General features: G+C 42.6%; 1 protein-coding gene across 4 annotated transcripts in view; it reads right to left on the bottom strand.

Annotated features, from left to right (window-relative positions):
- Positions 1–27,353, bottom strand: part of TAF1 (TATA-box binding protein associated factor 1) — a 142,276-nt gene that overhangs the window by 81,927 nt on the left and 32,996 nt on the right. For all 4 annotated transcript variants that reach the window (XR_007358536.2, XM_048864913.2, XM_048864915.2 and 1 more), the window contains 9 exons: positions 26,173–26,289; positions 25,435–25,602; positions 24,279–24,406; positions 24,077–24,184; positions 23,065–23,238; positions 22,783–22,956; positions 9,389–9,493; positions 6,486–6,686; positions 2,057–2,198 (listed from right to left, as the gene is read on the bottom strand). Coding sequence is in view for 3 of the 4 variants with exons in the window: in XM_048864913.2 (XP_048720870.1) it covers positions 2,057–2,198; positions 6,486–6,686; positions 9,389–9,493; positions 22,783–22,956; positions 23,065–23,238; positions 24,077–24,184; positions 24,279–24,406; positions 25,435–25,602; positions 26,173–26,289 (1,317 nt within the window). In the remaining variant the exon portion in view is untranslated. The remainder of the gene's footprint in view (positions 1–2,056; positions 2,199–6,485; positions 6,687–9,388; positions 9,494–22,782; positions 22,957–23,064; positions 23,239–24,076; positions 24,185–24,278; positions 24,407–25,434; positions 25,603–26,172; positions 26,290–27,353) is intronic.

The raw sequence follows: 27,353 nt of genomic DNA, 5'->3' as shown, positions 1-27,353 counted from the left end.
GATGAAAAAATTGCCCAGTTTGTTTATGCAACAAACTCTCCTTTCTGAATGACTGAGAACCCACACTTCATTAACATGGTTCAGTCATTAAGACCAGGATACAGTCCACCCAACAGAGCAGATGTTCTCAAAACCTTAACTGCTGAAGAAGAGGAGTTGGCTATGACACGGACATCCAGCAATCATCCCTCCATAATGCCAACTATAATAAACTTCAGAGCTAAGGGTGAATATATGTTTGCTGATGATGTTTTAAAGGAAGTCACAGCAGTGAACTGGTGGAAGTCACTTAAGCGCTTGGATTCAGAGGCTGTTGAAGTGATAATCTCACTTTTAACAGCAGTAGCTTCTTCTGCCGGCGTAGAAAGAATATTTTCTTCCTTTGGACTAATTAATTCCATATTGAGAAATCGTTTGGGACCTGAAAAATCAGGAAAGCTTGGTTTTCTTTTCCAGATTACGAACAGGAAAATAAAGGTGAAGACGACAGAGTTAGCTGCAGAAGCCAATATTTTAAGTTTCTCATGTTGACCTGGCTGATATAAGTGATTTATTTTATTTTTTTTAATTTTTCATTTAACTATTTTAGTTAAAAACTATTTTAACAAAAACAAACCTGATTTTAAAATACTTGAATGTTTAACTAAGTTCAAAAATTCATGTTTATTTTGTTAAAATATTATATGTTTGCTGTTGAAGAAAAAATCCGGAATACGTAACGTCGTTGTTTTAGTTAAATAAAACAAATTTAAATGTCGGTCTGGTGATGTTCTCCTCCTAATACAACATGGCAAGAAAATCCTCCAAATATTAATGATTAACCTGTTGAATTGGAGATAGTTCACCTCCCAATGACTCCATAAATATCTGCTTCAATTACCTTTGGTAAATGAAATAACCAATCATTCATTTTCTGATATAGCTGTAAAACTAATCTGAAAAGTTTTCAAAATAAATCACTTTAAAAATGTACAGTATGTACCTTCTAAAAATGAAACCTACATCTCTATCTCTGAGTTGTAAGGAATATGTATTAAGTTTATAACAACCAACAAGAATGCACTTTTATGTAGAAATCCATGATTAAATAGAGAGTCTTCCTGACTAGTGATTTAAATAATGATTTAAATCAAATCCACCCTGGTCCCAACGGCATTTATCCCTCTTCTCATTCCCCAACATCCCTATAAATCCACTTTTCTTCAGCCATCCAATATACAGCTCTACACTACTTCCTTCTTGCCTCTTTGTGTTTCTGTCATTCTGTATATGGTATTTGCTTGAATCAGATTGTCAAACTCTTAGGGCAGGGGCAAGAATTCAGTTTGCCTTTGTCTGTAAGACACAATGTGCATCTCCACACTCAGTAAAAATTTCTCTCAGTGCCAGCAGGAAAATGAGGGGGTTGTGTGCAAGTTAGTATAGAAAGTTCAGTGCCAGCCTGATAAATCCCTACTCCAAAGGGTTTACAACAGCAGTGGCCACTTTTGGCCCTCGAGATCAACTGTTTTAAGAAGAAAATTTGTATTTGTGAATTGAAAAGGTGTTTGCTGAACCAGGCCTTTAGGATTTTAAACCAATACATTCAAATAAGACTCATCACTACAGGGACGAGGTAAGAAGTGCCACCTCCTCAACTGCAGAGTACACATGGTTTGCATCAGAGCAGTTGCTGTCCCTTCTCAGCAGCTACCCTGTAGGCCTCTTGCTGCATTGCAGTGGCAGGAGGAGAGTAACTAGTTGCTCCCTTGCCCCTTTTCCTGCCAAGCTGTGGAAGGCAAAGGCACAAGTTTGGAGCTGAACTGGCTCTGCTGAGCCTAGAGAAATAGCTGAAGCACTACTGTGGCCCCTTGACCTTTTTTAAATAATACGTTGAGGTCTCAGGCTGAACATCACTTGTTCACATTCAAACAAGCTAGAGTACATAAACAAGAGGTGGATGTGGCCTTTTGGGAAGAGGTTAGCGTTCAGCTATTTCTTGAAGGTGGTAAGAGGACGGCAGACTAAAAAGGTGACCTTTTTGAGTGACTGAGCTACATGGAAGGCTCTGGATTACCTGTGCGTTTAAAGTCAGCACATAGCTTTAGCCGCTTTCGAATGCTGCTCTCTGAGTGTGAAGGAAATGCCTTCTTGATATCCTCCATGCGAATTCTCCGCGGCCGGTCTCTGCTCTTCCAGAACAAGCGATAAATGAAGACCTAGAAAGCAAGCCAAGAAAATTGCTGTATGCTTTGTGTGCTGAACACTCATTGAATATGGAATTTATTATAGGCAGGGCTAACAGTGCTGCCTATACTTAAGAACGACCAACATTTCCCATCAGAAGAGCCACTTTCCGTTGCTTATAACTTTACCAAACTAACCATTTAGGCTTAAATTTTCCATGCCAGGTGTCTGCCTAAAGCTGAATTTTTTTTGGAAAATATCAAGCAAAATGGTTCAGCCATTTCCAAGAACAAGATTAATGAAAAATCCGATTTGCCCAAGTTAAAGAAAAAAATTCTTATGACTTTCATTAGGATCTCTAGAGTTTCTATACTTTGGAACAGGGACTTGATTTTTGACAGGAGGAGATCACCATGGTGTGAGGAATATGCCTTTAGCTGGTCCTGTGAATAAACATGCAAATTTGGGGAAAAAATGTTACAAGCCTTTGAAAAATCTCAGTTCATGCATGCTCCATACAGACTTGCTAATTTGGCAGCTAAATTCTCAAAGATTTGGGCTGCATTCAGCATGCTCCAGCAGGACCTTCCCTGCACCTGCTCTTCCCAACTTCTGTGGCACTTGCCACAGAAACTGAGAGCTCAGAGACCTTTCTGCTCTCAATATTCCCCCTGTTGGCACTTAGCAACCTGGCTGAAATGCAGAGAAGCCCCAGAAGGGGATACAAAAGAAAGATTTGGATGAAAAGCCTGCAGAGGGAAGGGAGAAAAACTGGGAATGGTTGGACAAGGAAACTGGAACAAGGATCCTCAAAAGGGCAGGGAGAGAAAGAGGGAAGAGGAGAAAGACAAACTCTGATAGAAAGCCAAGAGGGGGAGACTCAAGGAAACAGGCTGGAGGGGAAAGAGCAAGAAGTGTCTGAGAACTCCCGCCCTTTCAGAACTAGGAATGGAACCAAGATTCCTGAGTTTCATCATTCCTGTGCTGTCAGCAAATATCTCTGAAACCTACCGGCAAAGTATGTGTCTCATCTGCCTCTAGTGGCTGGACCACACACAACCTCCTACTGCAATCAATCAGTTATTCTATAAGCTCAAATGGCAACGGTCTGTTCTGTGGACCAAAAGGTTTCAAACCTGTTGATTAACCATGTCGAAATCAAAAGATTCCATATGATGGAATTTTTTCAGTTTGCTTTTTTAAAACCTAGAAAATTACACATAAAAAATGTGTTAAAAGAACTTCAAAGATTGCAAAGTCAAACATACAAAAGCTCAGAAGTGCCAGAATTAAGGCTGCCTGTACTACCTTAATTTGGCCCCCTTGCGTATATGCATTATGACAGTCTTTAACTACATGATCACATACCATTATATCCATGGCTCCACTGCTTCATTCAGTGCACAGAATGAATGGTGCTCTGAGAATCAATCAGGATTATGTGGTGGTGAAGGAGGCTGTTGTCTATAGGATCCCTACCTCATCTGTTGCAGAAGTTGGAAGGTGTGTAGTAAATGAGGCAGGGGAATCACAGGGGGAGAAAATAAGTCTCCTGCTTAAGGCATCTGCATGCTGTCCTAGAGAACTGGATTCTATCCCTGCTTCTGCCACAGAGTTCCTATGAGATGCTAGGCATGCCACTTAAACCAAAACTTTTCATCAGTGGTCATTAATTGTGTTTCTCTCATTTTCTAGGTGCCCAACTTGAAACATCTGGGGCTTGATTTGCAGAAGTGCTCTGCCCTCACAACTGGCACTGAAGTAGACAAACCTGTGCTTTGAACATATAAAGGGATATATAATATTAAGTTCTATGAAAAATCTAGTCTTAATCATCTCAAATTGGGCATCCAAAATTGGTGGAAACTTTTTATTTTCTTCTTGGTGCCCCATCTATAAAATGGGAATAATAACACCCCATCACCTCACAGAGGTGATATACTAGGCCTCTGTACTCCTGTCATGTCGAACAGCAGAAGTTATTTCTGTGTTTCAGAGAGGAATTTTAGATTTGATAACAACAATAGCAGGCTAGATAATTTAACTACAAACTGCTGCATTGTGATGAAGTAACATGTTTATCTTTTCATTTCTTTCTATTAGTATACTAAGTAGTTCATATAAATATGGATATTAGTAGATTGTGTTTGATATTGTGTTTAGCGTATAATTTTATTAGCTGGCAAAGAGACCAAAAAGGTGTTAGTTATATACAAAATTAAAAGCTATCTAAAACATTATGCAACACACTCCTGCAATTTAAGAAATTTTTGTTGCCAAGGGAAACTCGCAAGTATTAGAAGTATTTTGAATCATGCTGTCTATTTTAAATAGAAATGTAATCTATAAAAATAACAGAGGTATCTGTTTTATACTAAAAGTGACATGGTCAACTTGTACACCGAGAGACTAATGTGAAATAAAAGCCTAAAGTGAATCCAACCAAAATTTTATAAGGGCCAAGTGACAAAGAGGCCTAATTGATGGATTGGCAGTTTCACAGAGTCAAATTAAGATATGAAGTGATCTTACCAACTTTATCACTGAAGTGATCGGAACAACCAGGTACTGATAAGATACAGACAGCTGTTTTATCTCACTTCATTAACTGTTACAGCTTATTGCTGTTGAACCAGGCAAATAAGAAAGTGAGTTACTAAAAGAGTACAGCATCAAAGAATGTGAAGAGACCTTATGTGAAGACTATCCTAATTTTATTATGAACTTCAAAATTGACATTTCTGCAAACAGATAAGAATGCTGAAGGAGAAAGTGTAACTCAAAATAACAGAGCCATGCAAAACTGGCCAAAAGGTAGACTGAAAGATCCTCATGGAAAGCCACTTGGAGAAGTGGGTTGTTGGCTAGAGCCTGAATTAACAGGTGTCCTAAACAACTATCACCCTAAATGCAGATCTGTTGGCAAAATATTTGTAAATTGGTATAGCCTCACATGTCTTATACAAACTGGGATGCATAAGATATCATCAGTCTTGATGAATAAGTCTGAAATCAATAAGACAAAATTCAGTCAGACAAGTGCAAAGCGTTATACTTTGCAACGAAAAAATCAAATGCACAAATACAAAATGGGGAATAACTGGGTAGGCAGTAATACTGCAGAAAAGGATCTAGGGGTTACAGTGGATCACAAATCGAATGAGTCAACAGTGTGATGCAAAAACAGTTGTGAAAGAGGCAAATGTCATTCTGGGACAGAACAAGATTGTTGAATGCAAGACACAGGAAGTAACTGTTCTGTAATACTCAGCACTGGTGAGGCCTCTCTTCTTCTTCAAGTGATGTCCCAATGGGTGCTCCACTGTAGGTGCCTAGAAAGCAGTGCCCCTACTTGGAAGGCTGGGGCTTTGGAGTGGTATTTACTGCAAATGATAGAACAGTGTGTCCTAGCAGAGTATCTTTGGGGCAACCTGAGCAATGGCGTAGCAATGGCTAAAAACGTCCACTGATGCCCACGTGGCTGGTTTACAAAAGTCAGCAATCGGGACATTATTGAGAAACTCTCCACCTCGATTGCCTGAGCGGGTGGAATGTGCTCTAGTTACAGGAGGTGGTGGTCAATTGTGTAGTTGGAAGGACAGTGAGATCCACTTGGAAAAACATTGCTTAGAGATTTTGAATTAAATTCCTATTTTTAGTAATTAAGTGATTGTTTAAATTGAAAACATTTAACTTTACAGATGTTGGGTTGAACAGTTACCGACAGACCCGTAATTTAACTGGAACATAAACTTATTTGTCAAATCAATAAAGCTATGCATTTACAACGAGGAGTCCTTCACAGTTCTGTCTTGGTATCAAAATCCCTTGTCCAAAATAGCACAGAACTAGAATTAGTTACCCACGTAATAAGGTTATGATTAGATTTGGATTCATTGATTTGGTTTATTACTTTTTAATAATCCTGTTGAATGAATTTACATGTAAATTCATTCTTTTATATTATGTGAACGCTATCAAATAACCATATTGACTTTGCTTTCTGTAACTTCTTATTTGCTTTCAAATTCTATTTTGGCTATGAAAAAACTTAAAAGTTTATAATAAGTCTGTAGTCTGTACTTTATCTAAGATACAAAGAATCATGAGAAACTCGTATAGGTAATCGGTAAATTAAAATTATTTAACCAAAGTGTGTTTTATACCATATTGTTCTTACCTCTGAAACAAAGACAAGACCCTAGCAGGGGCAACAGGCACCTCAGCTCAGGACAGACCTTACAGGCCTGGATCTAGCTCATACACTCTCTCTAGCATTCTCTTAGTGGAATCGTCCCCATACTGTGCCTATCACATACCTGTAGAAAGTCTCTGATGTGGGTATTGGCCCGTTTGGAGTTGGGACCAGGAACTTCAAAGAGGGGGCACTCCTGTCCAACTACAAAGATATCAACCAGCTCCCGAATGTAACAGCCTTGTCGTGTCCGGATAATTAGGAAATCCGTTTCTGGCATTTTGTGCAGATAAATAGGAGCCCGGAAGAGATTGTTTTCAAATGCCTGACAAGAGAAACAAACCAAAATTTGAAAGATAGACACTGATCACTGAAGATATTGCAACACCAACAAGAACTCTGAAAGAAACCCAGCATGACACAGTCATCATGAAACCATAAATATTCATTCACATCACAACACGCACGTTTACAGAGCTGGATGCATTTCTTGCCCCAGAGACTATCTAACTGAAGTGAGACAAGACATGGGACAATAGTTAAGGCAAGGGAAGGTGTGGAAAACAAAGCATGAAGGATACCTCAAACTGGGCTTTAAGGTAGGATTTGAAAGAGGACAGAAAGCATACCTGGCGGACAGAAGCGAGAGTATTCCACCAAGACAATATAAATAAAGGTGCGAAGCGGGGGAAGAGAGCAGTTAGCACTAAGAAGGGACAAAACACTCTGGTCAGAAAGAGAAGCAGAGTCTTGAACATGAGGCACTTGAATGCAGTAGCAGAGCAACAGGAGAGGGAAGCAACTTTAGCAGAGGCATCCTTACGAAACACAGTGATAGCACTTTACAGCTACCAACATAGGTCTAGGGCAGACTGAAGAGATAGGGGGGCCAGAGAGAATCAGAGAATAGAATATCAGGGTTGGAAGGGACCTCAGGAGGCCATCTAGTCCAACCCCCTGCTCAAAGCAGGACCAATCCCCAACTAAATCATCCCAGCCAGGGCTTTGTCAAGCCTGACCTTAAAAACCTCTAAGGAAGGAAATTCCACCACCTCCCTAGGTAACGCATTCCAGTGTTTCACCACCCTCCTAGTGAAAAGGTTTTTCCTAATATCCAACCTAAACCTCCCCCACTGCAACTTGAGACCATTACTCCTTGTTCTGTCATCTGCTACCACTGAGAACAGTCTAGAGCCATCCTCTTTGGAACCCCCTTTCAGGTAGTTGAAAGCAGCTATCAAATCTCCCCTCATTCTTCTCTTCTGCAGACTGAATAATCCCAGTTCCCTCAGCCTCTCCTCATAAGTCATGTGCTCCAGCCCCCTAATCATTTTTGTTGCCCTCCGCTGGACTCTCTCCAATTTATCCACATCCTTCTTGCAGCGTGGGGCCCAAAACTGGACACAGTACTCCAGATGAGGCCTCACCAATGCCAAACAGAGGGGAACTATCACATCCCTCGATCTTCTGGCATTGCTCCTACTTATACAGCCCAAAATGCCGTTAGCTTTCTTGGCAACAATGGCACACTGTTGACTCATATCCAGCTTCTCGTCCACTGTAACCCCTATGTCCTTTTCTGCAGAACTGCTGCCTAGCTGCTCGGTCTCTAGTCTGTAGCAGTGCATGGGATTCTTCCATTCTAAGTGCAGGACTCTGCACTTGTCCTTGTTGAACCTCATCAAATTTCTTTTGGCCCAATCCTCCAATTTGTCTAGGTCCTTCTGTAGCCTATCCCTACCCTCCAGCATATCTACCACTCCTCCCAGTTTAGTGTCATCTGCAAACTTGCTGAGGGTTCAATCCACACCATCTTCCAGATCATTAAGGAAGATATTGAACAAAACTGGCCCCAGGACGACCCTGGGGCACTCTGCTTGATACCAGCTGCCAACTGGAGGAGAAGGTTTAAGTAATCAAGTGTAGACCAAGGCTTGAATAAGGGTTTTACCAACAGGGTAGTCATGAAAGGACAGATTTTGGTGACTAGGAGGAGAAGATGGGGAGGAATGTGAGTTGAACCCAACAAACCCTTAACTATTAAGTCATAGCCCATTATACTCCTGCCATCACTGCTCATGTGCTGGATCACTATTCCCATCCATTCATCTGTCTTTGCTTTTTCAGATTATACACTACCATTATGGCTGCCACCACCAGCATCTCCTGTGACCCCAGGAGGACAGTGATCCTGAAAAGCATCCTAACCAGACATGGCCAATGAGAGGGAGGGAATCAATGACGTCACAATCTCCACCAGATTAGGCTAAATCCTGAACAACACCTAGGAGAGACTTGGGTTCCAGGTGTCATCACCTCCCTCATGTGTCCTTTCCATCTCAATTTTCTCTCTTTCACCTTCTATTTAATAAGAGCCTGGCTTAGCCAGCTGGGACTGCATCTTGTTCAATATTGTTATAAATTGTAAGTCTGTGACCAGTGAGGCAGTTAAATAGCCCAAAGTTGGTACCAGTTTGCAAGATCTCAAAGTGGCTAACAAGACCTTGTGCTGTGGCCATGTTTTTCCAGCAGCAAGGCTTCAAACTGATGTCAGCACCAAAGACAGAAGCTATATTTTCTATGATTTTCTCTTTCCTCTCGTGTGTGTGTGTTGTCTTACAGAAAGCAAAATCAAACTCTATCAATGGCAGCAACAACAGTTCCAAACCAGGTCAACTAATTTCTTTTTTCCCCAAAAAGGACAGCTATTACCACCTTTAATACCATCTAAAAACTGCTAAACAAGGGGTTTTCCTTTTAAAAACTCTCTACAGCTAAAGGGAAAGGAAATAAAACGTATTGGTAAAATAAAAGCCTTACTTAATGCTTTATATTTTAAAATGCTTTAACTGTTTTTTCTTTTTTCTGTATCTTCAATACAAGGTTATGCTTCCACAACACTAAGGTCTCTGTACTCAAAAACCCAAAGCACATTTTACTGTTTAGTGTTGTAAAATAACAGGCTCAGGTTAACACTTAACTCTCTGGGCCCATCTATTCCATCAAAATTAATGCAGATCCTCTCACCTGCAGTAACTGGCCAGGGTGCAGTGATCCCAGGAATGGAGATGTGTGACAGTAAACAGTCTCTCCATATTTACAATCTGGTGCTCCAGGGTCCTTGCCAGGTTTCTGTAAGAGGCAATGCCATTCCAGTTAGCTCTCAGCAGCAGGAACTGCTACCAGACAAGGCAAACCCGGCACGTTATTCGGCGAAAGCACAGTCCACACCAACTACTAAGCTTAACTAGTTTGAAGCTTTAATAAGACACTTTTAGGAGAATCTATTACCACCTTATTAAACAAAGCACAAGTGACGTGGATAGAGCAGGATAGTGTAAGAATTGCCCAGTCTTGGGGTGCAGGTAGCATGTTTTTCTTATTCCATGTATGCTGATCCAATCTGGTGTGGATCCTCCACCTCCCTTTGTCAAACAAACATTCTTTATACCTTGTTTTGTAACATTATGCAGGTGCAAATTATCAATACTACCTTATTTATAAACATTTTTTAAAAAATAAACTAATTTTTTATGTATTTTGCTAAAACTTTAATTGGTGCCTTTCTTCTTTCTTTAGCCGCTGCTGTTTTATTGATTGGTTTGGTGTTTTATTGGGGGTTTTGCTTGTTTGTTTAAACAACAATTTTCATTTTTACTCATTTGTTTTTTGTGGTCTTGGGAGTTGCTGGTTGGCTAGTCCTGTTGCATTATTTATTCCTTCTCACTAGTCTGTTTTACTAGGGAGATTTACAACTGGCTAGTATATCACATATTTGTCTGGTTTGCTTTGCCCTGTTATTTACACAGAATTATACAAAAATTCACTGTAGATAAGACACAGCTCCCTACCCAGATTTTTTACGCTTTAAGTTGTTTAAACAGTTTTGAAAGCTGTGCCAACAAGACTGGAAATAAGGTGTAAATTTGTAAAGTGAGGGTAATTAATCACTGGATAATTTGCCAGGACTGCGGTGTCCATCATGGACAATTTTTAAATCAAGATTGGATGTTTTTCTAAAAGATCTGCTCTAGGAATTATTTGGGGGTAGTGCTATGGCCTGTGTTATACAGGAGGTCAGAATAGTTGATCACAATGGTCCCTTCTGCCCATGGAATATATGAATAAGACCCAGAGAAAGCAGAAAAATTCCTTTTACATTTTAATAACACTATTAAATAGATATTTACTTTTACACAATTTAATATATATTTATTTATTACAGTTCATTATACTTTTTTTGTTACAATTCTCATCTTGAGGCTTTTGGCCTTTTGACAAGGGTGTTAGTTTACACAGAACTGTGCAATAGGGTTAGATGATTTAATATTTGTTAGGGGTTTCTTTGTTTGCCAATTTTTATACATATATTTTGATTTAAAGCACATAAGCATTATTACAATGCGTATTAATTGTACAAGCAACAATACCCTAAAACTTGGATCAACAGATTTTTTTTTAAGACTGTTTATTTGTTTTACCAACTGATTGTAATATTTCATTTTATTCATTTACACGATTTTGTTTTTAAACGCATGTGCGCTAAATGAGCCAGGGCTTGCTGAATAAGACATTTTAGATGTACGTTCATTTTAGCAATGGACACTAAAATTAAGGAGCAACCGAGTAGCTTCATTACCAAAATTTGGCTGACTTTTGATTCCTGTTGGATTAACAAATTTAGATAAGGGTATTACTTTAATTTAAAACTGTGATTGGACAAGTTAAGGGGTAAAACACCAATAGGATTGGTTAACTGTACATATTTTTCCCTTCATAATTGCATTTTGGTTTTTGTACCCACATAGAACATTCTATTTTTCACATATGTAGTGCAGCTCTCATGTTCATTTTAGGCACATAAGATGGGCCCTTTGTGAGGGTCCTGGTATCGTTATGATTTATGCCACAGGTTGGTTGTATGGCTCCAAGGGCATTGCATTGGCAAACCCACCTTCACATGCACCTCCATGCATCAATTTAAGGTAGGCACCTCGCACCATTTGTGCAAGCACTGAACCACTATTTGAGGCACCTGGCCTCGTTTCTTAAAGACTAAGTCCTTTTAGAACTTCTACTGAATGGACATGCATTATTGTTTTGTAATTCTTTTTTTAAATTAGCAGTAGAGAGAGTGAAAAATAAACTTGTAGATCCTCTGTAAGATGACTAGTTAGGAGTTATCATTACTACCACAGCTACATTTTTAAGGACATAGACTTTCTTTAGTATTTGTGTTTTACTTTTATACCACTTTAATATTTGTCTATTGGTGTTGAGGTCCAGTATTTTTCCTGCCTCTACAATTTTTAAGACTTAATTTTTGTGACTATGTATGTAACATTCCCCCATATACTACCTTTCTAGCTATAGTATGTTTTATAGCTCTGTCATTATGACTAATTAACCTGTTAACTTTATTTTGGGGTTTGTTTTTTGTGCCAAGGAAATATATGCATGTTTATTATTGTTAATTTTTTTAACTAAATTTATTTTGAACTTTAGTGAAGGGATGGAGCACCTTATATTTTAGTTCCTGGTTTAATGTATTTAGTTGGCCTTGTAACTTTTATATATTACCTTGGTTTATTAAGGACATTTTTGATTTAAGCAACCCACTGTCAGACCCTATTATTTTACTAACTTTTCTTTTAAACCTTTAATTATTTTTAGGGCTGTTTTACAGTTGCTCTAAGAATTTTTTCTATAGCTTTTTTTACTCTACTACCTTTACATACTCTGATCTTTTTAAAATTCCATTGAGTGATATTAAGAATAACCAGGACATGAAAACAATGCACATTATTGTATAAACACACTATTTTTATTTTTTGATAAGGGACAACTTCAATTTACTCTGTGGTTCTGGAATTATTTTAGGGTACCCTTTAGGCCATTTAGGGCACCATTTTCCAGAGATATGAAAAAACGGTTACCTACCTCTCGTAACTGTTGTTCTTCGAGATGTGTTGCTCATGTCCATTCCAAGTAGGTGTGTGCGCGCCGCATGCACAGTCATGGGAAGTTTTTTCCCCTGGCGGTACCTGTCGGGTCAGCTGTGGAGCCTTCACATAGGTCCCTGCCGACCCACTACCTCTTCAATTCCTTCTTGAGGATACTCTGACAGAGGGGAGGCGGGTGGGTCTTGGAACAGTTACGAGAGGTAGGTAACCATTTTTAATTCTTTGAGTGCTTGCTCATGTCAATTCCAAGTAGGTGACTGCCAAGCCTTAACTAGGAAGTGGGGTCGGAGTTCATGGAATCTCTGATTGAAGCACCACTCTGCCCAAAGCTGCATCATCTCTGGCTTGCTGTGTAATGGCACAGTGTGATGAAAAGGTGTGGATCGACGACCACGTCACTGCCTTGCATGTGTCTTGGATAGGAATTTGTGCCAGGAACATCACTGAGGATGCCTGTGCCCTTGTGGAGTGTGCCATCAGCTCTGGGACAGGTATCTTTGCCAAGTGATAACACGCCCAGATACAGGACGTGATCTAAGAAGAGATCCTTTGGGGCAAGACTGGAAGTCCCTTCATTCGCTCCACAATTGCAATGAATAGTTGCGCTGATTTTTGAAATGGCTTAGTTCTTTCAATGTAGAAGGCTAAGGCTCATCTGACATCCAGAGAATGGAGCATTTGTTCCCTGTTGCTAGCGTACAACTGAGGAAAGAACAAAAGAAGAAAAATGTCCTGTTACATGGAAATACGAAACTACCTTTGGGAGAAAGGCCAGGTGCGGTTGCAACTGTACCTTGTCCTTACAGAAGGCCATGTATGGGGCGCCAAGGTTAAGGCCTTAAGTTCAGACACCCTCCTGGTGGAAGTTATAGCTACCAAGAACACTACTTTCCAGGAAAGGTAAAGGAGAGAGCATCTTGCTAAGGGCCAGAAAGGGGGTCCCATCAGTCTAGAAAGCATAAGGTTGAGATCCCATAGGGGAACAGGATGTTTTACTTGAGGGTACAGCCTATCTAATCCTTTGAAGAAGTGGCCCACCATGGGGTTCGCGAAAATTGAGCGACCAGCCAAACCGGGATGGAAAGCTGAGATAGCTGCCAGGTGCGCTCTTATTGATGATACTGACAGACCTTGCTGTTTTATATGCAGCAAATAGTCCAGAATAAAAGGAATCGATGACTGTAAGGGTGAAGTGTGTTTTTGTAATGCCCAAATGGAGTATCTTTTCCAGCTGGCCAGATAGGTGGCTCTAGTGGATGGCTTCCTGCTGCCAAGGAGGACCTCTCTAACAGGGTCTGAGCATCTGAGGTCGGAGGGGTTTAGCTACGGAGTTTCCATGACATGAGATGGAGAGACTGCAGGTTGGGATGCTGGAAACAGCCATGGTCCTGGTTGATCAAGTCCAGGACCGGGGCAGGGTTATTGGCACGTCCACCGACTGGCCTAGAAGCATGGTGAACCAGTGCTGGCATGGCTACGCTGGTGCGATTAAGATCATTAATGTGCCCTCCTTTCTGAACTTCAGCAGGACCTTGTGTACAAGCGGGAAGGGCGGGAAAGCGTACAATAGATGGTCCTTCCAAGGGAGGAGAAAGGCGTCCGCGAGCAAGTCCGGGGTATAATTCAGGAAGGAGCAAAACTGGTGACACTTCCTGTTGTACTTTGATACAAACAAATCCATTTGGGGAAACCCCCACCGTTGGGGGATGTTGATCACGGAGGGACCACTCATGGTTGTGAAATGACTTGCTGAGAACTGTGAACCCAGTTCATTCTGGGAACCTGGAAGGTACGATGCCTCTAGATGTATCGAATGAGCGATGCAGAAGTCCCACAGTTTGAGGGCTTCCCAGCATAGGGGAGAGGAGTGAGCACCACCCTGTCTGTTTATATAGAACATCGCTGTTGTATTGTCGGTCAATTCTGATACACATCTGCCCTTCAGAAGGGCCTGGAACATCTGGCAAGCAGACTGCTCTTAGCTCCCTGACGTTGATGTGCAGCCGAAGTTCTGCCTCGGACCAGTGACCCTGCATCCTGAGTCTGCCTAAGTGCACCCACCAACCCATCACCGATGCATTTGTTACTAGAGACAGCGAGGGTTGGGGCCCAGAGAAGGGCAGTCCTGCACACACTGCTTGCGGATCGAGCTACCACCTGAGGGACTCGATAACTGGGGGAGTGAGTGAGATCAATTTGTCTAAGCAGTCTCGATAAGGCCTGTACACTGAGGCTAGCCAAGCCTGAAGAGGATGGAGTCGCAGCCTGGTGTGCTGTATTACATATGTATAAACGGCCATATGGCCGAGCAGCTTCAGGCAATTTCGTGCCATAGTGGTGGGGTATCACCTGAGGACCTGTATGATGGCGCCCATGGTGAGAAAGTGAGTTTCCAGAAGGAATGCCCTGGTTTGACCAGAGACCAGGAGAGCTCTAATGAATTCTGTTCTCTTAGTCAGGGTTAGGGTCAACTTTGCTACATTCAGTATGAGGCCAAGCCTGTGGAATGTCATTTGAACTAGGCTCACATGGACCTCCACTTGGGCTCTGGAGAGGCCTTTGATTAGCTAGTCGTCAAGGTATGGGAATACTTGCACCTGTCGTTTCCACAGAAAGGCTGCCACGACTGACATGCACTTGGTGAACACCCAAGGGGCTGAATGGAAGAACCGTAAACTGATAGTGGGTGTTCTTGACCCACAAAGCGAAGGAACTGTCTGTAGGACGGGACTATGTACACATGAAAATACATGTCCTTCAAGTCGAGGGCAGCATACCAGTCCCCCGGATCCAGGGAGGGGATAATGTAAGCCAGGGAGACCATGCAGAACTTTATCTTATTCATGAATTTGTTGAGGTTTCGCAGGTCTAGAACAGGTCTGAGCCCGACCTTGGCCTTCAAGGTTAGGAGATACCTGGCATAGGAAACCCTCCCCCCCCCCAAATTCTAAAGGGACATCCTCTACCACCCCAAGTTGTAGGAGCGTTTGGACCTCCTGCATAAGAAGTTGCTTGTGAGAAGGGTCTCTGAAGAGGGATGGGGAAGGAGGGTGGAAAGGCAGGAGGGAACAGAACTGGAGAGAATATCCCAATTCTACCGTGCTCAAGACCCATTGCTCCGCGGTGATTTGTGCCCAGGCATGGTAGAAATGGGACAGACAATTTACAAAGGGGGGGGAAGGATCCGAGATCTGAACTGGTGCGTCACCCCTGAGCGCACCTTAAAGAATTTGGCTTGGAGGCTGGGGGCTGCTTTTCTGAGGCCCAGAAATCAGGACTTGCAACTCTCACACCCTCCTGGCAGAGGTAATGGCTATCAAGAATCCAGTTTTCTGGTTAGAGAAGGACTGAGAAGGTCTCCATCTGTTACTCCTGCCCTGCTTCCTGCTATAATCCTGTCTAGGAGAAGCTGGGCAGAATTCAGGTGCAGGCTGAGGTTTGAAATGCTTTCTTTAGGGGGCTGGTTGTTAAGCCGCAGGGACTTCAGAGTTGCCCTTGAGTCTTTTAGGCTGTAGAGCTTAGTGTCTGTTTGTGCCAAAAAGAGCCCTACACAGTCAAAAGGCAAATCCTGAATGGTCTGCTGGACCTCGTGCGGGAGCCCTTACACCTGAAGCCATGAGCTTCTTCTCATGGCCATGGCTGTTGCCATGGTATGGGTTGCCAAGTTGGCCGAATGTAAGGAAGCCTGCAAGGAGGTCTTCATGACAACCCCGCCTTCCTTGAGGCCCACAGGAGGACCCTGCCCCGGTCCTGGACTTGATCAACCAGGACTGCAGCCTAGCCCAGCAGGAGTCCGCTGGAAGTAGTTCTTTAAATTTAGACATCTTGCAAGAATTAAAACTATAGCAGCTAAGGACTGTCTGCTGATCGGCAATGCAAAGCTGGAGCCCCTCCGGTAGAATATATCTTCCTACCGAAGAGATCCAGCTTCATCACCTCCTTGGATTTAGGTGTCAGTTCCAGTTGTCCCTCCCTGCCTTTCCTTTTGGTTGGCAACCTCCACCACCAGAGTGCCCGGCTGAGGATAAGTGAACAGGTACTCATACCCTTTGAAAGGCACAAAATACTTCCTCTCCACCCTATTGCCGAGTGGGGAAAGAGAAACGGGCGTTTGCCACAATGCTTTAGTAGTGTTGTGGATGGTCTTAATGAGTGGCAAAGTCACCCTCAAGGCACCTTCAGGCACCAAAATATTGACCATGGAGTTGGTCTCCCCTGACACCTCCTCCATCTGCATGGCCAAATTTTGAGCCACCCATCTGATCAACTCCTGGTGGGCTCTGTTGTCCATGGCCAGCAGCGTGGTACACGTGCCCACCACCGCTTCATCAGGGGAAGATGCCTGCAGGGGCACCGGGTCTTCCTGCCCCTCTGGCTTGCAGGCATCTCCCATGCTGAAACACCCTGAGTGGTGCCAGGAGCAGTGATGGTCTCCGGGCCCGGGCCCGGGCCCATCTCAGTACCGGCCCCGATGCCGGGTCCCGCTGCAGTCTCAGTGCTGGCCTGCGTGCCCATCTCTTGTCCCCATGGAGGTTCCCAGGCTACAGATGTTGATGATGGAGGGGCCCGTGCCTCCGAAGCCACGGACAAGGATCTGGACCCCAGCTCTTGGGCTTGGTAGTAGGCCCATGGGATCCAGAAGGGCCATTGAACTGGTGCCTGCCAGGGCAGTGGCTATGACATCAAAGGCAATGGCTGCCCTTCCTGTTGTCTGGAGCAGTGCCAAGAGCGGTGCCGGCTTTGTTGTACCATGGCTACTGTGCTGGATAATTGATTATGTTTTGTTATATGTATTGCATGTTTTATAGTAAGGTTTAAAGAAAGAAAAGGAGGACTTGTGGCACCTTAGAGATTAACCAATTTATCTGAGCATAAGCTTTCGTGAGCTACAGCTCACTTCATAGGATGCATACTGTGGAAAATACAGAAGACGTTTTTATACACACAAACCATGAAAAAATGGGTGATTATCACTACAACAGGTTTACTCTCCCCCACCCCACTCTCCTGCTGGTAATAGCTTATGTAAAGTGATCACTCTCCTTACAATGTGTATGATAATCAAGGTGGGCCATTTCCAGCACAAATCCAGGTTATCGTACACATTGTAAGGAGAGTGATCACTTTACATAAGCTATTACCAGCAGGAGAGTGGGGTGGGGGGAGAGAAAACCTTTTGTAGTGATAATCACCCATTTTTTCATGGTTTGTGTGTATAAAAACGTCTTCTGTATTTTCCACAGTATGCATCCGATGAAGTGAGCTGTAGCTCACGAAAGCTTATGCTCAAATAAATTGGTTAGTCTCTAAGGTGCCACAAGTACTCCTTTTCTTTTTGCGAATACAGACTAACACGGCTGTTACTCTGAAACCTGTCAGTAAGGTTTAAGTTGTTAGAATAAATGAATAGGATAGTTGATATTAGTATTAGCTATTTTCTTCTTTTTCATGCCTTGTAAGTAAAAGACAGGACTTTGTCTGTATCTACGTTAATTAGATTAGAGGAATTTTGAAGGTCCAGGCCCCAATGTAGTTACAAGATTTAATAATGTTTAATTTACAATGCCTTTCTTGTTTAACATAAAACACTGCTATTTGTATACCTTTGAAGGTCTCTGTGAAGAACTGTTTGTGTGAATGAGGAATGTATGTATCAGGAAAAGATAAGGTGTGAAGGCCATTGTTAGAGCCAGATGGTCAAGGGAGGAGGAGTGAAGAGACTTAACGAAGCCAGAGAACCATCTACACCTATCCATGATTGAGGAATAGCAGATTGATGACCCTGAGGTGGAGACTAGCACCCTTAAAACACAAGATAATTGATTAAATTGAAACCAGACAGGAAGGCCCTCCTGGAGGTGTTTTGGAATGCTAACAAGAAAGATGCCATCAAAACATAACATCAAATGAGGAGTAACCGGTCATAAAATGACACAGCAAAATCCACAGACTTCAATGAAGAAAAAGGACTAAAAAGACAGGGTGCTTTGCCATGGGACTTCGGGTTCGTCTTGCCAACAACTCCAGGAGCCTCGGATTGCGAGCAACAGAGCCTGGCTCCACTCTGCGACCAATCTGGCTGGCCATTACATTGATCCAAACTCTGGACTGGTAACTAGAACATCGACTGGTGGGACTGCGTGCATGGTGTGTGTGTGAAAAGCATATGCTAACTGCTATATTCTCAATAAATGCAGCATATTGCCTTTTCCCCTGAAAAAAGATCTTGTGTGCTTTTTATAAGCGTAACAGCTTCGCCTAGAGGCATTCGACTCCGCCTCCAAGTCTGATGAGGACTCCAACCCTGGCAACTAGGGCGGTGTGGAGCGAGACAGTGCCAGGGAGTGGTGCCACATCATCGCCGGCTTGCCCCAGAAGGCATGGTGCCTTTTTACAGTGACGGTGCCCATGCAGGGGACTGCGCCATTATCGCTATGAGGTCCCTAGCCACTTCAAAGGTTTACAGCGTGGAGGTAAGGTGTAAGTCCTCCTCCCGAGACTCCCGCACTGGGGAGTCCATGAGACCCAGACCCGACAGACCTCCCTATGAGGTCAGAGTCGATTGTGCCAGCTGAGTCGGAGCCAGAGCAAGGTGTCCCAGTTCAGTGCCTCGCTGGTGCCTCTTAGTTCCACTGCTTTACTGGGAGAGCGACCTCTATCTTCTTTGTTTTGTGTAGCACCGGCGAATGGGGACGGTGCCGGGCATGCACACCAGAGGAGGTCTTCGGTGCCAGGGAGTGGTGGTGCCGATGATCCCTGGAGCCAGAGTCCTTTTCTGGCGCCACAGCCTCTCTCACCAGGGCCAGCACACTCCACACTGAAGTGCTGGGCTTGAGGTCGGACGCCACTTGTACAGGCTGGGGACAAAGGGCTGACTCCGTGAGGAGTAGTTTCAGCTTAAAGTTCCTCTCCTTCTTAGTCCTTAGGCAGAAGCATCCACACATTTTGCAGTTCTCAGATAGGCTTCCCCCAAAAACACTTTAAACAGGAGTTGTGTGGGTCTCCCATTGGCATAGGCTTTAGACAGGACCTGCACGGCTTAAACCATTGAGACCGAGACATGCCCCAGTCCCTGGGAGGGGAAACGTGGTGGGAGGAACCCCCAACAGAAACTTATCTAACTAAGAACTACCTGAACTAATACCAAGTTTTAAACTATTTACAGATATGACTAGAAAGAGTCCACTAGGGGACTGCTTGCCATCGCAAGAGAAAAGCTGCTCCAACAACCGTCACTGGCAGTAAGAAGGAAGAGGTGGCGAGTCGGCAGAGACCTCTATACACCACCATGAAGGCGCCAATCCAGTGGGCTCCACAGCCTCCCCAATAGGTACCAGTAGGGAAAAACCTTCCGACGACCGTGCACGCAGCCACACACACCTATTTGGAATTGACATGACCAAGCACTCAAAGAAGAATTGGTATGTATATTGGCAACGAATTGCAACAACTGCTATTAAGCGGCCCTTCATGCTACTTGTTTAGATGCAGTAGACCAAGTTCCATTAAACCCAGACAGTACCCACTGGTGTTTTTTCAAATGACATTACACATAATTTTTGTACTATTCTGACTCTGAGTAAAAATCTGGGGGAGTTGTTAGTGCCTTTTTATTTCTTTTGATACAACCTATGGATAAATTATTTGAAACGTTCCTGATTGTCCTATACACATTCCTGCTGGTTTATGTTTTAAAGCTAATTTTTAGTAAGTACATTTTTGACTTTTTTGGATGATATACATTTTTATTTGGATTGACTTTGGGGTTTTTTTCCAGGGTTTGTGCTTGTCTGATTTTAATTAATACACTAGCCCTAAAATTACACACCCTAATTTTACAAAATGTAGACCTCAATATGTCCCCTTCTAATGTTCCCATAGAAAATAAAGTTGTCATCCCTTTTTTACATTGAGAATATGATACTTTTAAGTTTATTTTACCAGTGTTTTTAGTGTAGTTGTAATTACTATGCAGATTTTCAACCACATCTGTTTTTCTAATATCCAGTTTATCTGTGCCAAGGATTGAAGTATCTGTTGTTGTTGGCTTTGTCCACTCAACCACTCAATTGTAGTTGTAGTCTGGAATGAGTTTCCAAAGTTTGTTGAGTGGGAGGTTTGGATTATTTGTTTTGGCTGGTTTAATTTGTATATTCAAATTTATAGTTCAACAAACACAAAGTATTCCAACAACAAAGCCATTCTGTTTTTTCTCTCTTTCTTTTTAACAGTGTGATTGAATTGTTGAGCTGCTTACTGTTCCACCCGTAAGTTTTTGGCTACCCATAAAGGGACACTTTTTGGTTGCCCTTTTAACTGTGACATCCATTGATTCATTAGTGCCTGTACTAGGTCTGGGCTAGCACATAGTAAGTGTTCTGGCAGTGTCATTTTATCCCCCATTATAATTTCACAGGGAGCTACCTCCATAGCTTTATGAGAGGTAGCGCACAAGGCCATTAATGTTAATGGCAACTGAACATTCCCGTCCCTTTTATTCTATCTTTTTAGGTATTTCGTAAGCATTAGCTTTAGGATATTATTATTATTACAACAACTATTTTAGAAGACTGAGGATGGTAAACAACATGCTATTTTTCCTGTATACCTGGTAAAACCACTGTGGTATGCATAATTTCATCAGTAATATGTGTTCCTTGATTTGAGTATTACCCATGGAAGCTCCCATCTGGTAAAGATTTGTTCTAGCAGAAGCTTAGCAGTCACAGCTGCTCTGGTAGATTTCATGGGAATAGCTTTCCCCCATTTAGAAAAATCATTAACAATTACCAAGGCAAATCTATTCCCTCAAGCAGTTTTAGGTAAGGGACCAATGTAATTAATTTGTAACCAGACCCAAGATCCCTTTATTTGTTGATGTTCTAATCTGCTCTTATGTTTTTTAGGGCCTGGATCAATTTGAGCACACACACTAAGCAGTCTTTAACACAACAGCTAACATTTTGTTTAGTTTATGGCCACCAACCAATTTGTTGTATCCAGGCCAGTATGTTTTTAACTTCCTGATGCCCGCAAGGGGCACATCGTGACACATGTATATAGATTCAGATTGTAGCTGTGTAGGAAAAACCCACAATCACACCCACTCAACATTTTTTCCCAGGGGAATTGTATTATGTTCAGTGGGGTTCCCCTATATTCTGAGTGCTCCCTGCCTAGAACAAGTTTTTGTATAGTAGTACCCTGTTTCTGCAGGGCCACCAAGTCAAAATCCTTCAACTGTGTTTGAACAGTGTGAACGGGGGCCCTGCTGGATTGCAGTTTTCATTTGGAGCCTTTATGGCTGCCCCCCCCTTTCCTTTTTTTTTTTAATTATTTCACTCTACACCCAGGGATGGTTTAGAATGAGCCTTAACCTTTACCATGGCCACTAACATTTCCATCTCCCATTTGCTCACCAGCATTTCATATTATAGTAGAGGGGAGCATGCGAATGTTTTTAATCCCCAGAGAGAAAACCATGATACAGTCAATAAGGCAGCAGCTCAGCTTAATGCATTATATACCCATTGTGAGAGTCAAAAAAACCACAATTACAGGCTGCTCATAAAACGTTCCCAGAACTTTGGCCACCGCAGCCAAACTAAGCAAACTTAATCATTACTGAAGGCTGTATGGAAGACTCCAGGTCTGTGTTTACCAAGGCAAACTTTGCTCTGTGAATGTCCTTTTTTCAGTAAATAGAGCCATTTATGAATATTTTACAGGCTCTCTCTTTGTTTTCTTATTACCATGTTAATATCCTAAGGGGAGAGGTTCCATGCTGTGTGTCTGGCAACAGGCATTCATGAGATTCTTCTGGGGTTAACAAACCATGGGCTAACAGCGAAGGTTTATTATTAGAGCCCTGCAAATCCATGGATATCCGCTTTATATCTGCAGATATCCGCAACAGTGGATGTAGATTTCTGAGAGTCATTTTTGCAGATTGCGGATGGATGCGCATACACATTCTGTATCTGCGCAGGGCTCTGTTCATTAGTTTTCACCATAAAGCTGAATGGAGTTCACAAGAAGTTATAGAGAAACATCTAATGAAAGACCCGATGCAGAAGATCCCTGGCTTCAGTCTCCCACGAAACTCATGGGCAACCATAATCCGTATCCGCACAAACCATGGCAGATGCCGATACTTGCTGCACAAATGGAAAATTAAAGACTCTCCAGTGTGCGACCGTGAACACCCAGAACAGACCATGGAACATATAACGACTCAATGCCCATTCACAAATACAAAGGAGGCATCACAGCGACACACACTGCTACTCCAGATGCAATTATCTGGCTTAACCATCTGAATGTAAAATTATAGTTGTGGTTCTACAGTTATATCAGCCATACAAAGACGACAAAGCAGAAAAATTCCCCTTTAGATTGGTTTATAACATTAAATATATAACAATGTTTAAACATTAGACATTTCTTTACAACACTCACCCGCTTGTAGTAGTTCTTTATCTTTGTTGCCATGCCAACCTGCATCATTAAAGGACCATTTTCCTCACTATACTCAGCAAGGATGAGGTCACCATCCTTACCAGTTAGGTCCTGTGGTGTGCGCATGAAGAACATCTCCCCACCTCCTGAAGCCTGCCGCTCCTGCTCTCTCATCTGTGTGAATGCAAGAAGAGAGTATCAGGGAAACAGCATGTCAAACAGATGTACCATGGCAATGGAGACTTTGGACAGATCTAGATATACAAAGAAATACTGCTTTACCTTGGCTTTCTTCTTGATATGTTTCAGCAGTGGCTGCACAGAATGGGGTCCTGGCTGGGACAAGGTCCCAAAGGAATATTTCTTCAATGGAGGGCGATGAAACTGTCGGAGCTTCATAGGACCCATATGGGTGGGGAAGAATGGCTGGCGAAGTTCCACTGCAGGGATAGAGTGCTGGGACCAAGAGAGAAACAGACACAGAGAACAGACATCAGTACAGAGCCCAGTCTACAACGACCACAGAGAAACTTCCCCACAGTCTTATGGCAGGCACTTGAAATGTTTTATTCCATTAGCTGCAAAAGTGACCAAGGTATTTGGACCCCCTAGAGGCATGTTCTCTCACAGAGATCATGTCCAAGCATGGCTCACTTTCTGTGGTGCAAGAGAGACAATGTTCCCCCAGTTAACAGCTCAAAGAGCATCCAAATGGGGAAAGGGATCTTTATTACTTGAAGAAAGGGAAAGCATTCCTATATCTATAACCAAGAAAGAAGGGCATTTAGAATTGCGTAAGAGATAGGAAACCTAGCTAGGATTTTACAACAGTACCCTTTAACGGGGGGAGATCCCATTGCCTTGGTTTACATGAGTGTTGACTCAGATTTACCAGTGTTTAACCGATATTTGATAATCTCCTGGTCAAATAAACTTGGCAACAGAAGCACCACCTCAAGTCTCCACAGCACAAGCATCCACAGAGCTCCAGTAAGAGCAGTGCAGACCGAGGGTGATACACTGAACAAGACTGGCATGGTACAATGATGGGAGACTCTACTGCACACATCACAGTTTGACACGACCCATGGATACCGTCCCAGGATTTTGTCTTAAACAAGGAAATAACCTGAACAATGAGGATCTGAGAGGAACAGCAGTGTGATAACTTACACACACAGAAGGATAACTATTTTGATGCCAGACAAGATTCAACTAAATCCCAGCAGGAGATTTCTGCATGAAGATAAGGAGATCACTGCCTCCACCCTAAAGTCAGCCCCATTGTCACTACCTGGATGATGTTCCCTCCAAAGGTTCCTCGAAGCCCCTGCTGTTTGGGATAGTAAAACTCATCATTGGAGAGATTCCAGGGATCCTTCACCTCCGGCTGAGACATATTCTGATTTAACACCACATAAAAAAAAAAAAAAAAAAGTCAAAAATCACTCCTCCTAACCCATTCCTATCCCCAAAGCACTGAGACTCTCAGTGACCTGCTGTGGTTCTTCCTTGATGACGCCTGTTTTTCCCAACAGGATCCTACTCTTCTTTAGAGATGATTCTTTCTTGTTCTCCTTGGAGGGAGAGTTCAAAGTCATCTCTTCCTTTTCATCAGGAATTTCTAGTAATGAACACAGAAAAGTCAGAGTGTACTTCAAGTGCTGTTCCTGAAGATTTTCTACATCAGCACAGCTTCTTTCTGACTCGGAAAAGATCTCTACAGCAATTCAAAACCTCTTACCACGTCAACACTTGCCAAAATATCAGAACGATTCCACCGCCTTCCACATTTGCCATCACAAGCCCTACTCCCTGACAGCAAGGAATCAGTGCCCCAGAGCACAAATAAAGGCTCTAGCAAGGCACCTCTAGTAAAAAATCAAAAGCTGTTTTCAAGTTATATTGTTCTAGCGAAGATTCAGGGAGCAAATATGTAACGAAATGGGAGACAGACACAGACTCCAGAAAAAAATACAACTCCAGCACGGAGCTTCTGTAGCCTGGAAGGTCTGCTCTCAGTCTGAGTGAGCAGGAGCCTCAAGCTAGGGACACTGAAAAAGGCTGTCATAAGATTCTTCTCCCTTTATTTCCTCACAATATGTTGTCTTCAAGTAAGGTTAGGATGTTGATCATTTGGAAGCCAAGGCATTAGGACATGGATTAATTTCTTTTGCTGTATAATTCAGTTTGGTTCACTTTTCCTTGTCTTCTGGTGCTTTGAACATGGAGTTGGAAACGCATGTGCCAACTTGTTAGTGATTACTTTTGTCTTAGTTTTGTTGGATCATTTGTAAATAGCTTCCAGAATTCTTTAAAAACACAAGAAGGGTAGGAGTGTTGGCCCAACCAGTCAATTCCTGCCACAGGGTAGCAAAGAATGGACAGCCACTCACTGGAGACTCCCATCTACATAAAATATCCCCAAAACACAATTATTACCCCACACTCCTACTTTCACCCCTCCAGAATAGAATGCACTTGTCTTTCCTCTTCAAGACTAGTTTTTGTACTCCTTTAGGCACCGCCTGCCTTTTAAGTACCCCTGCTTTCCAATAAGTGCCCTCATTCCCTGCTCTGCTCTGTCCAACTGGTCTGGAAATATCAGCTCCAAGCAGAGACACAGACAAAGGGCTAACGCCATGATCATACCCAGGATGATGTTTTCATCATTTGGGTCAAGTGTCAGGACTGGAGGATCCAAGAACATTTCCATCGCCTGGTCATCCCAGATGATATTGTCTTCCCAACGGCCATACACTAACTCCTCATTATCGATTGGGAAAATGGAGAACCAAGGCTTATCTTCATCCAGGGCAGCTGCAAAGATAGCAGAATGTGATCTTTGATGGTTAACACTCCACAAAGATTACTATAGCAACTTTTCAATTCAGCACTTTTGTCCCATTTCAGTTCTACCCAATCTTTCCCTCCTTCCAAGGGCTCTTGTTTCCATGCCTCCAAAGCCAAAAAAAATGCATACAGAACCTTATACTGTAGCAGGACAGAGCCTTTGCGTAAGCCTGTACCCCACTACAGTTGGGCAAAAGGTCTCTGAAGAGCTACATGTGGCCCCCATGATAGTTTGCCATTAAAGGGGAAGACCTTCAGATAAGCAAAGTAAAAGATCTCAGAGAGGTCACAAGCCTCTTAGGAGCTCTGATAACTCAAGAAAGTCCATGGTACTTTGCTTTATGGGGGATAAGGAGAGACTCTCTAAGAGGGATAGAGAAGGCCCTTTGAGAGGTTATGTAAGTCAGCAGGACATCCTGCTGACCTGTAAGTAATTGATTATAGAAGGACCATCCTACCCCTAGTATTGAGCCCAAGTTTATGCAGAAGTCTCTCTCCACATAGCCTACTATTCACAGACTAACGCTTGCTCATTACCTTGCTGCTCAGGAGGCTGTTTCTCTTTGCCCTTTGCGATGCCCAGGACCCCTGCTACACTGGGTTTCTGCACTAGTGGAATGGGTGGATTGAGCAAAGAGCCACTACGGTTCAGCCCTGGAGAGGAAAACAAGAGTAACATTAGGGTTAAACCAGAACTCAAACCCAGATGGAAAATAGTTTCCAGTCCCTGCCTAGGGGTAGGATCCTTGCCTCACAAATCTTGACCCCAAAGAATGTTACATTCCAGCAACATGGCTGCTGCTAGCAGGAGGCTCTGAAATGCTGATGGTAATGAAATGCTGCCTTTCTCCCCCAAGCCCAGCAGGATATATTTCAGTGGAGCAGCACCAGAGTATTCTTCCCAATACTAGATAGGATCTGACTTGGTCAATGCTGTGAACAGCTCAATAAGAGACCTGCTCAGTGCACAACAGAGGTTAAAAAAAACAAAACTAGATGTTACATTGCATTGAGAGACACGATACCGAACATATTGCGTCATTATATAAATAAATGATATGTCCTGACCTGTAATAACATGTTCAGTTATGGTTACCCCATCTGAAGAGATATAGCAAAAATTGAAGGGGTCCAAAGATGGGCAAGAAAGATTATTACAAACCTGAGAGTTCTGTCTGAGGACAGATTGAATAGATTAGGACTGCCTAGTGAGCAGACAAGAGAGGATATGATAAAGACATATAAGAATTAATGGTGTGGAGTGCTGTTATTTACCCTCTTGCATAAAACAAGAACATTTAAATCTGAAAAGTAAATTGTTTTTCTACTCAATGCATAATAAATCTGTGGAACTCATTGCCACCAGACTAAAACAAAGACCTTTATATCATTCAAAGGATTCAACATGGATCTGAACAATAAAAATACATGCAATTTCTTCAGAAAGAATACAAATTTACAAGGGATATAAACCTTCATGTTTCAAGGCATAAACCAAACATTCATTGCCCAAGATTAAGAAACCTCTCATATAGGCAAATTATTCCATAGCTGTTATTAAGAGCCATTGTCAGAGATAGGATGCTGGACTAGATGGGTCACTTATGGTGCAGTTCTGCAATTCCCATGTCCCTATTAAGGGAACAGAAGGTTTATTCCTAACAGAGTGCACAGTTTGGGGGAAAGAGAAGCTTCTTTCCACTGGGCAAAACTGAGGG

Source organism: Caretta caretta, chromosome 9, assembly GCF_965140235.1.
Source record: "Caretta caretta isolate rCarCar2 chromosome 9, rCarCar1.hap1, whole genome shotgun sequence".
Taxonomy (NCBI): Eukaryota; Metazoa; Chordata; order Testudines; family Cheloniidae; genus Caretta; species Caretta caretta.
The sequence above is the reverse complement of the archived record's forward strand: the minus strand, read 5'-3'. Positions and strand labels throughout refer to the sequence as shown.